The 12035-nt window shown below is 39.0% G+C and overlaps 1 protein-coding gene across 1 annotated transcript in view; it reads right to left on the bottom strand.

Annotated features, from left to right (window-relative positions):
* Positions 1-12035, bottom strand: part of DGKI (diacylglycerol kinase iota) — a 268750-nt gene that overhangs the window by 44005 nt on the left and 212710 nt on the right. Inside the window, exon 29 of the mRNA XM_015561238.1 lies at positions 3750-3775. Within this exon, the coding sequence (XP_015416724.1) occupies positions 3750-3775 (26 nt within the window). The remainder of the gene's footprint in view (positions 1-3749; positions 3776-12035) is intronic.

Here is a 12035-nt window from a genome sequence, read left to right as displayed (position 1 = left end):
TGGCCCCTCAACCCACTCCCCAAGGTCTCCCTGGGGGTATTCAGAATCCTTGTTTTCTGCAGAGCTCGAGGTTAGATGTGACTATGCTGCTAGGAGGGGCTGATTCTTCAGAAGAAAAATAGCTGTTTAGGGTTGGAGGGATTGGATTGTCACAGAGCTGGATTCCTGGTCGTCTCTCCCTTCTTTGCTTCCCAGCCTCCACAAAATCACCTCCACCTGCATAGCAGCCTCGGAGAGTTTTTGTAATTGAAAGATCCTATGTACTGGGATTAGCGAGTAAAAGCTAGGAAAATATAAAGACAGAGCAACCACGCTGCAGGGCTTCTGAGGACATGGTGGCTAAATGAGCCGGTGTTAGACTGGGCTTGAAAATTAATTCTACCACGGACTAGCTGTGTGATCCTAAGCAAGTTATTTGAGAACTCTGAATTGCTTCCCCAACTGGAGAATTGGGGATGGTACCTGCTCTTGAGTGCTGTTTGTGGAGGATGAAATGACAAATAATGTAGTGGAAACACTTTAGCACAGTGTCTGCACATAATAAGTACTCGATAAATTTTAGCCTTTATTTTTAATGACTATGATACTCTAGTCTATAAATAGAAACATTTTACATTTCATTTATGCCTGTGTCATCAACTCCACATGACAAGTCATCTAATCATAAACGGAACCTTTATTCTAGTTTATACAAGCGACATTAACCATGCTACTCGTCCTCACCCAGCTGTAAAAAGTACTCCTATGAAAATTTAATATTTAATAATAATGTCAAAGGAAACAGTTCTCCACCACAAACACCACCACTTCCACTCCCCCCTCCCCAACCAGCACATCTTTTAAGTTTTCATAGGCAGCGCCAGTGCCAAGCAAACATCACTAGTAAACCCACGTCCCTGTGCACTGCTGGGCCAACAACAGCATTACATCTGAGGTGCTTTTTAACAAATTGGAAAGTGATTTCACAGGTGATTTCCCATTTGAACTCACAGCAACCCCATGATGTGGGCAGGGTAGATGGGAATAGCCCTGTTTTACAAACAAGGAAGCAAACTCAGAGGATAAATGCCAAAGCCACAATATTCAATTTTCTATGAAAAGGTAATATGTGTGAATTCAGATGTCAGGATTTTTGAACTTTAGAAAATTAGATTTTCTCAAGAATGAAGCCTGTTTTGAAGATAGCCAAAGTGACCAGTGCTTAGAGAGAGAAGTGTGATAATTGGTGAAAAGCAAATAAAATAGTCAAGAAGTATATAGGTCTTTATCTTCCAATTTCATAATCATTTGCCCAGTGTGCCCCAATTTTTCCACCCATAAGTTTGAAAACCAAAAATACCACTTCTTATGTCTCCTACATTATTCTGTGCAAATGGAAGCTTGATGAAATGATATTCAAGAGATTTTATGCTAATCACAGAATATATGAGCACAAAAATATATGGACAGAAGACAACACATTTTAAGTGCTAGTAAAGAATCTTGGTGATAAAGAAAGGAAGAAGAATATTTTCTAAGGATACATGGGCTAAAGATGATGAAAATTAAATAAAAGTAGATAAATCAGCATTATAACTTTACATTATATATTTGAGTGGTTTTGGAAAGTTGCAGAATCAAACTAAGAGTCATGAACATGTAATAGCATTTTTAAAGCCAGGGAAAGATAAATGTCCTCTAATTAAGATAATGTTTTTTTAGCTCATCATATATACCAGCTCTTAAAATAATCAATTCTGAAGTAGTGCTATCAATACTTCCAAGGACACCAACATATGCTCACTGACAGCTCATAACCTTAAAAATCCCTAGCAGACTATAGAATTGTAATTCAGAAGTCCCTTTACCCCCTTTCTCTGAAATGGGGGATAAGTTCTTATTGATTGGAAGACAAAAGCAAATAAAGGTCAATAGGTGAAATCTTAATTGCAAATACAAACCAAACACAAACTTCTAGTTTATCATTTGAACCTGGAAGCCCAAGGACCTCTAATTTTGCAGTAAAAAAAACCTAGTCATGCCAACACCAATAAGCAAAATAGCAGACAATAATAGGTCATCATTAGGTGGTCGGCCACCTGATGCTGACTTCATGGGCCTAAACATAATTTGCCCCCTGATTCTTCATAGAACATGAAAGAACTTCATTATAATATTGGGAGGGATTCTATATGAGAACAGAAGGGCTCTGTGCAAAACTTCCTCATTTTCTTCTTAACAGATTCATTTAATAAGCATATTTTTAATGTTTTCTACTTATTGGGAGTGATATCAATCTCACAGAGAAGATAGGCAAATCAAGCATCAGATTTATGTGTTAAATTCTAGAGTGAAGGAAAATATTTGCTGCAATGAGAAGTGGGTCAGGAAGCTCTCAGAGAGAAGAGATGTTCTAATGAAGTCTCAAATGGTAAGTGTATTGTTTATGTGGAAAAAGGAGGAGCAGTTTCCTGTCAGAAAGAGCAGCATGGGTAAAAGCAGGGATAATCCAAAAACAAGGTGAGTTCCAGAAATCAGAAGTGGCTCTGCATGGACAGAAGGGGAAAGATGCCAATAGAGGCAATAAGCAGTAGAGGAAGACAAAGGTTCCATCATTTAGAACTTTCTAGTCTGTGTTAAAATACAACATTGGAAATCTGAATACAGTTATTGGCCTACTGAAAATATTTCATCCTACAGGGAATGAGAATAGATTTTTACTCTAGAACAACCTGTTTGATGCTATCTAAGCATGCAGTGAACTAGAGGTAGAAATTATGGAGGCAGAAATGGCACGTAAAAGACAATTTTAGAAACCCAAGAAAGACATGGAGAGGCCCTAAACTAAAGCAATGGGGATGGAAAAGAGAGTAGAGATAATAGAAATCCAAAAAGCAAGTCTGAACAGGTGGGAACAAGGGGAAGAGGGAAGCTTAGAGCAGCTTCCATGGTATTTACTTGGCTGGCTGAATGGAGAATGGTGCCTTAGCAGGGACTGGATGAGGAGAAAGCCAGTAGTATTCCTAGAGTCATGTTTATACCTCTTTTATAAGATTAATCACATTTCACTTTGTATTGCAGTAGATAAGTGTCATTCCACCACCCTCTTCCCCACTAGACCCATAAAGTTCTGTGCCACACACCACAATAGCATGTTTGTATAACATGCTTATTTAGCATAATTGACTCACTGTAGACACTTAATGTTTTTGAACGTTTGAGTGAATAAGTGAACCACTCCAAAAGTTAGATGTGACAAAAACATACGTTTTATTCTTTCAATCACATAGTTGTTTCCTAAAATGCCAATAACTCACCTCAGCTGGATAATAACTCATACCACTTACCAATTAGGTTCATTTGAGACTTATAATACCCTGTGCAAACCCTAATGTCTGAACTGGAAGAGACTTTTAGGAGTATCTACTACTAACCCCCATTTTAAAAACATCTGTAATTCAAAGAAGTTATATGGCTAGTCCAAAGTCACAAAAGATTTCTGGCCATGGGACAGAAATCAGGCAGAATACGTCAAGCTTTAATATTTGTCAACCAAAATGGTTGTGATATAATCAAAGAAATACAAGATACTAAATTTAGCTAGGATGAATTAAGTTTTTAAAAGTATTTCACATTTCACACTAAAAAAAAAATACAAGGCAAACATCTTAGACACATTTTCTTAAATAATTCTTTTCCCTCACAATGAAATGTAAGGAGCAGAGCTCAACTTTTAATCCTGAATTAGTACAAGTAAGACACATGCTTACCGTGATCTTCTGAAGAGACTGGAGACCTAAAATGAGATAATAAGCATGATAAATCTTTTGTAAATGATACTGATAATTATAAGTACAACAATGATCAAGAAATTATAGAAATTATGCCCTCAAAATTCAGTTAAATAGAAATTCCACAGAGTAGATGGTATAATTAACGTGTTGGTTGCATAATATATATATATATTCCAATCAATAACTTCCATTAAGTTACTCCAATCAATAACTCCCAAAGATTACCTAGATTGGTGGAGGGGTAGTATTACTAGAATGTTTACTGTATAGTGTCATAGGACCGCACATACTTAGTTAAGTCTGGATTTATCATACACACAAAAAGAACTCATATAAAATGTGATAATAGATGAAATCCTGTGATATCAGAGAGCGCCCAAGCCCAGGCCTCCAGAAAAAATGCCAGAGATGTAAATATGCACTAGGCTGAGTATCTGTGGGCAAAAATTAATCTCTGACAGCAAAAATAGCAGGAATAAAAGAAATGGTAAGTACACTTATTATTGGATTTTGTTTCCACTCTTTGTGGAATTTAATGTTTGAATGAGAATTACATCGACTTTCTATTTCTGGCCGTATGTCTCTAACCTGTGAGAATCAGGATGAGAAGAGAGTAACCTTTGGAGTCCCACAAAACTTTTATAAATTAAAGACTTTGCATCCTATTTGGGGTTCAGCTCTAATTATGACTAATACCAATGAAGCATTATATCAACCTCTTTCACAGTAACCCCCTTTTTCCTTCCACAGCTGACTACTAATTGAGTTACTCTGAGCAATACAGACATAGCCTTATATATGAACGCCTCTCAAGCTTGAAAGGTACAATCTTGACTACTAACTCATTCTTTTCTGGGGAGAAAGAGAAACACTTAATACGGAATTCAGGGATGTTTGAATTTTGAAGGAAAAAGCTAGAAATTATAGTTCCTTTGGAGTCCCACAAAACTTTTATAAACTGAAGTCTTCTCCTTTAAACACTGTTAGAGCCCATAGCTGGGAGATGACCAAAGGTCAATGCAAGAGTTTGGTAATAAAGCTAACCATTAATATAACTAATATTAATGAGATGTGATGACAAGGTTAGGAAAAGAATGATTTACTGGATGCATACTGGTTGCAGGAAAATTTTAGCTACTTTGGGATGCTTGATACTGCTTTACTCTATCTACAGATCAGTAATATTTTTGTCCATTATGTGAGTAAACTGTATGGTATAAAGACACATTAGTGTCATCAGTGGAAAGTGTGTAATCATTTCGACCTACAGGTCTCTTCAAGTAAACATTTGCATGTGAAAATGACAGAAGGTCCCAAGACTTTGTAGGGAGAAAATCAGTATGTAGGACAAGGACACAGGGAACAGTAAGAAGGAACCTACTGTCATCCTAACTATCACTGCATCCCTCCCCCTCCACCTCCACCCCAGGTGGATCAGAGCTATCCTCTCTTTGGAGCTCCCCTGTTCCTTACTGTCCACACACTGGTCTTCCCCACAAGGCTGTGTGCTCCTTAAAAACTAGGACCAACTCTTATTTTAAACACAGGGGCCCCGATTAAAATCTGTTGAATTAATTTTAGCAACACCACACTAATGTTCAGACTCAAGACACACTCTGGGGCTCCATAAAAAGTCATCATGTCACCTTCAAATGCCCTTCAAGACAAGTCTGTCAGCTCCTATATCAGCTGTGAGGGAAGAGCCTAGGGAATGAGCATGAAGCTCCAGACTGGAGACAATGAAGTCACTCTCAGAGCCCAATGCCACCCAATGCACCTGGCAATGGAGATACCCACAGTCTGCTTAACAATTAGGGAAAAAATAAAGACGAGAGCATGTTGAATAAAGGTGAAATTGGACTGGAAGGTGACTCTAAACAAATCATATATTGAAATAGGATGAGATAATAATCTGTGCAGGACATAAAAAGGAGTCAGCCACAAGGAAACTTTTTCACTCCTGGTGTTTTCTGATGGGAAGTAAAGCAAAAATGTGTCTCCGATTGTTTGCAATTAATTTCTCACAGAACTATAGGAACAAAGAAAAACTCACGGAAATGAACGAAGCAATGTCTCAGATGGAGGAGTTGGGCAGCAGGCTTTTGCTGCCTTTCTGCAAAAGCAAAGACCTAATATTAAATCTGAAAAATTCCAGATGGCTGCGATAAAGTCCCATGGGGATACGCTCTGCAGTGCGTCCAGGCAGCGGGGGAGAAGCTATCGATTTCAGAGTGTTTTCTAAGGATTAGTCATGTTGAGTTTCTATGCTCAATGTCTCCCGCACGCCTGGATTTGTGGAATTTCAAGACATATGGAGTACTTCAATCCTCACTCAGTATTTCACCTTGCACTGTAACAAGTCACTAAGTTATACGACTGAGACACATACATCATACATTATGCCTGGAAATGGGCAAAAAATGTTTTACAGAATTTAGCTCAGGAGAAGAGAAATAATGTGAAGTCAGCAATCTAAGTAGTTATTTGTTAAAACAGGGGGGTTGAATCTCAGGAATAGACAATCTTCCTCCATCTGACAACTAAGGAATGCATAAAAGCTCACGACTTCTTCCTCCCACGGCACCTGGGAGATTTGTGTTTTTGTCCCAGGCTTTTGATTCCTCTTCCATATTCACTTTATCTTGGAGAGAGCATCAGCTAAACTATGATGAGCACTCAAATAACTCCAGAATTTAAAGTTCTCTTCCTCACATCTTTCTTGATCACCAGTCTTTTATTACAGTCTATAGAATATTTATATTTTATTTTGCATTTTTTGGTATTTCTTACACTTTTATTTACATTTCATATAAACTCAGCAAAGTAACACAACAAAAACAAAGACTCAAGCCCTGCATGTAAAATTGTTACTTCTATTTTATTAAACCTTAATAATTACTATTCAGCTTTAAATATTTCAATTTGTGTTGATTTAAACCTGAATAATAATTATTACTTGAGACCATATTAAGTTCCAGGCCCAGTGTCAAGTGATGGAGATATGAAGGGGAACAAGATATCAATTTCATGGAGCTGATAATCTAGTGGGGAAAAAATGTGAACAAATGATTACAATTAAGTGAAGAAATATAATGATCAAGACCTATATAAAGAGGCTTTGTAGAAGAGAGGGAGATCAATTTTGTCCCTAAAGAGGTAAAGGAGGCGTCAGAAAACAAGAGCCATCTGTGCTGGGCTTTGCAGGGTAAGTAGAAGCTTAGTAGGTAAGTAAGAAAGGAGAAGAATGCCAGGTAGAAGCAACAGACATCTGAAAAGGAGTGCAGATGTGAAATTTCATAATCTGGTATTCGATACACAAGTAATTCTGTGTTGTTAGAATGTAAAGAAGTAATTAAAGATAGGACTAGAGACATAAGAGGCAGGGCCATGTCATTCCAAACTAGTGGTTCCAAACAGAATGTACCCCATGCATATATGAATAATACACAAAAGGAACCAGCATATCTACAGAAAGGTGCCCTGAGAAAAAAAAAAAAAAGCAAGACAGGGATGAGCCAACAAACGCAGGCTGGGAACATACGAAAAAGGTGCGGCATAAAGCAGGTAAGAACTGTTAACAGATTTCCATGAAACTTAGAACTGGAGAAAGAAGGACGGGAGGAAGGAAGATTTAATGGAGGAAGAAATAAGGGATGCAAATGGACCCTTCTAGGAATAGAAACTTAAAGAAACGACAGCAGAGGGAAGGAACTAAGATTCACCCAGAGTCTTTGAATTAGTAATTTATAGAGAAAGTGTGAGGGCTTTTTCCTCTGTGTCACCACTGCACTGGGTAAAGAAGGTGAAGAGGAGATGAATGATAATTATTATATATTAAGAAATGATCCATTCATTTATTCATCCATTCAAGTTCTATGGAAATGGTTTTGCTTTTGTTCACTTTACTTTTCTATTAAATTTTGACTTGAAGATTTGCTGGTAAAAGTCTGCGTTGGAATATTATCCTGCTTGGTAGAACATTCATGCTTTTCTCTCCTTTTAACTGAAAGCAACACTTTTCAAACTAGGGTCCGTGTGGGAACTTGAACATGAAGGAAGCTCCAGGAAGACGACACTATTTTTAGATGATGAATTATATAATTTAGTTGGTAAAATTATAGTATTATTTTTATATTGAAACTGGCACAGCCATACTATGGATTCAAAAGCAAAAGTCACTTGAATTCTTAAAATAAAGCAAATAAACTTCAAAAATATCTGTGTTTAAAGCAGACAGCTTCAGGCAATGTCCCCATGGTCCCCAGAAGGGTGTTTGTTCTCTTCTGGAATAGGGATGTTTCCAAGGAAGTCTGAAAATATGACATGACCCACCTAAATGCATTAATAACATCTTGGAATGAATCATGTTTTGAGATTAATGTATGCAGATATCAATAAACTGAAGGAATGAAACATAGCGCATACATTGGCTAGTGGCCACTCTATTGGACAGAACTTGTCATCACTTAAGACACAAGGAATCTCTAAGAAACTCAAAGGTAGGTATTTAGATTGCCTTGCATCAGCACGTTTCCCTTCGAGTCTTCCAATCTGTCTAGTAGATCAATTATAAGGCTTAAGGACATTGAAAAATGTGCCCAGTTTTTACCAGCAAAGTAGTAATACAGAAGAGCAAAAGAGTGTGATATTTATGAAGACAAAAGAAGTACTGCACTCCTTGTGATGTTTTATTGCTTTTAATCAACAAGCCTGGAACTGAGATGATGGGCATAGTGACTATTTCAGTCTTTACGACAGGCTATAATGCTTTGCAATACATTTCAGGTGCATGCATTTCTTGGCAAGCTGGGTGGAATTCTCTAAACCTGCAAGCTTATCCTAACACAATATCTTAACACAATGTGTCTACTTTTTCAGCCTCTATAGTTTCTTTTGTTTTTATTTCTTGTCTTCAATAGCATCCATGTCTTTCCTACTTGGCCCTCCTTGGGACGTCTATATAATTTCTTTCTTTGGGGAGAGACAGGAGGTCAATAGACCACCTATTTTAGATAACCTTTCCTAAAGACAAAGGATAAATTAGATGACTATTAGGGACCCATCTACATGGGTCTATTACTTTCTGGAAAGAACCACTCCACAAATGAATGTCTACCTCCCTTCCCAGTGTCCCCAACACATATACTGACTTAGCACTTATAAACCATCACCTGGTGGGGAGTTGGCCAAGGGATGGAGTCACATGGAAGTGAGCTGAGAACAAGCACAAAGGACAGGCTAAGCCCTGAGTCTGAATTGGCACAAGAACAGAGACCCATAGTCTGAAAACACTCAGCAATGGAATATTTCCCTGAAACTGTGGACGGGGCAGGGGAGCTCTGACATATTCACACCAACTCACAGGCCTGGCTGGAGGAGCCAGGGACCCTTCATTTCCTGGTTACCATCATGGGATGATATAGAAAACAAAGGAGGAATGCTAGGGTGAGCTAGATGCTGTGCTATCTGTCCACTCACGTGGCCCACCACAAATAAATTGCTCCTTGGCTGTGAAGTCCTCACTGGGGAACAAAGAAGCACGCACACTGAGAGCAACTCTCTCTTTCATGAATTTTCCTTCTTACGCCAGTCTTTCCTCTTTGTCCTGCACCTCTTTGTCTGTCACCTTGGGGTGAGGACGACAGCAAAAAACACTGTTTCCTCCAAGCACGGGTGCCTGTGACCTCAGCCGTGAGAGCCCCCTAGGCTTCTCTCACCCACCTTTCTCACACTTCGGTGGGATCCAATCCCTCTGTAACACAGCCTCCCACCAGGAGCATTCAGGCCTGGGCCAAATCACATAAGTAGGATTCTGTTCCCTGCGTGAACCATTCTTGCTGGTTGTCTGGTAACAAATTCCCGAGAAATGGCCCAAATGGAAACAGATTTCCCAGCTTGGCACCCCTTCCAGGCACATTTCAAGAGCTCCCACCACTGCTGTGGAATCACCATCTCTACTGTTCTTCTGTTTCACCTGGAAATGATGCTGCTGCACACATTCAATTTATTCCCTGTTGATAAACAAAGACTTTCTATGGAAATCAAGTAAGCCCAAGATTTAATGTGATTTGAAAGCCCGGCCGTAGGTTACCATCTCTGGAGAACAGCGTTTCTCCCTTGAGTTACCCTCAGGGATGTGCATTGCCTAGAGGACGATGACACCATTTTGAGGGCTTGAGCAAGAAATAGTGAGATCACAGATCCAGGTGGCATCTTTACCACCATCCCTCTGGCCCCAAAGCATCTCTAACTAGGAAAACTAGAACCCCAAATCCCTTAGCGCTGAGAATCCCTATCAATGATATAATCCTCTCTTTCTTTGCTTTTCCTCCCTCTAATTATGAGTATTGCTATTAAGACAATGCACAAAGCGCATACAGTAAGAGAGAGGGCAGGCAAGGATGAGAGCAAGAGAGATGAAAGTTACAGAAGCCACACAGAGTGGCATTGAAATGAGAGAAAGACAAACACATTCTCTATTCAAGTGATCACAAACCCATTCAGGGGGTGCCAAACAGCCTCAAAGGTAACATTCACCACCACGAGGGGAGGGTGCAAAAAGAGCAAAATCCGAGGAAGCAGAGAGAGAGAGAGACTGGCATTTGTGTGGAGGTAGGAATATAAGTCCCAGAATTCAAATAATAAGGTTTGGTTGTGAGTCCTTCATTTGATATAAATTCTAATTACCTTCATTCTCATAATTTCCTGTTCTTTTAAGAATTTCCTACCCAAAGAATTACTCTAATAATCACCACATGAGCTATACTTGAAATATACTTACGTGTTTTTTAAATAAGCCCCTGTGTTAAATTATATTTGGCATTTTGAAAATACCTCGGTTTTAGCGCTAGTTTGTACAATTCAAGTTTTCCAATGCAAGTATCAGTTTGCTGAGAAAGCCCCTAAATGCCCTTTGAGCTTGAAATGTTACTGCCACCTCCTGTTCATTCCTAAGAACTGCAACAAAATGAGGGGAAAGGGGTTTCTTTGAATTCTGTGGATAAAGAGATGAGCAAAATTGGGCAAAAGTGAGCTGTGGACATAGGAAAATAGATAAAAGAAAGAGATGGCTTTGAAGAAACTAATGTTTAACAAGTTCATTCAACATGAAAACTTGATCATCACACTTTTTGTTACCTAATATGAACACTGCCGGCATACCTTTTAAAGTTTTGAAAGAAGACATAAAAACGATTGCATGTTAGACGCAGTACAGTCATGCAGACATAAAAGATGTGATACTCCACATAAGAAATCAGTATTCGCAATATACTTACTGCCTGCCTAATTTCTAAAGTGGGAGGGAAAGAATAGAAAAGTCGTTCCCTCCCACGTTAAAGTCCGCCGAGCCAGTAGGGGGCACCCTTTAGGCGAAGCTAAGCCTCGGGCTTTCTCTCAATGCCCTGGGAGCCCTGACCCACAGCTCCTACTGGGAACAATCTAGCGGCAGTTTTGTGAATGTGGGCATTTTTTTTTCTAAAATTATAGATTGAAACACTAAGCTCCGAACTGGGAAGGCAAATCATGTGAGTGCCATGTTTAGTGTGAACACAAGAAATGCATACAAAAGGTCAGCTCAGAGATTACATATAGAATATGCCATATCTACCCTGAGAGGCCACGGTAACCGAGCAGGGACTTACCCAGAGCTCATTGTTTTCATGAAATCAAGTAAGGGCTTCTGAATCCAGCTTCAGAATATGGAAGGAAAACAAATTGCTGGAGTTATCTCATGAAGATAACTGTAATATATTCCAGAAGTTTTCCCATCAACATCTCCCACCTCGCCCACTTCTTGGAAGAGGGAATTTATGTGCAAGACACTGGCATGGGAAACAGAATATAAAGTGTCTGTCTCCTCCTGATTCGGCGTCTAAAGACGGGACAACTTCTGAGTCATATTATAAACAATCAAAAACAGTAAAGGAGCACATAGAAAAACAAGAGACCTCATCATATTATTAAAAATGCTAAATTAATACAAATAGATCACAATAATATTGAGAACAAGAAGTGACCATGAGCTCCACATACTCTATCTTTGAGAATAAATGCAATTAATTCAATGCTTAAATGTTAAGCACTGCCTTGTCCTAGCAGTGGTGAGAGATACTGCATTTATACCATTTCATCCCACATTCCAGGAGATTCTAGGGGGGCTATGGCGTGAGATGAACATCACACGGAGTGCTGGAGAAAACGGGGAAGCAGCACTGGAGGTGGTAGTTGATCTCATGCTTGGTAATTAGCGCGAGCCAGACA

Source organism: Myotis davidii, unplaced genomic scaffold (genome assembly GCF_000327345.1).
Source record: "Myotis davidii unplaced genomic scaffold, ASM32734v1 scaffold1316, whole genome shotgun sequence".
NCBI classification, from domain to species: Eukaryota; Metazoa; Chordata; class Mammalia; order Chiroptera; family Vespertilionidae; genus Myotis; species Myotis davidii.
Note: the sequence above shows the minus strand (reverse complement) of the source record. Positions and strands in the feature narration are given on the sequence as shown.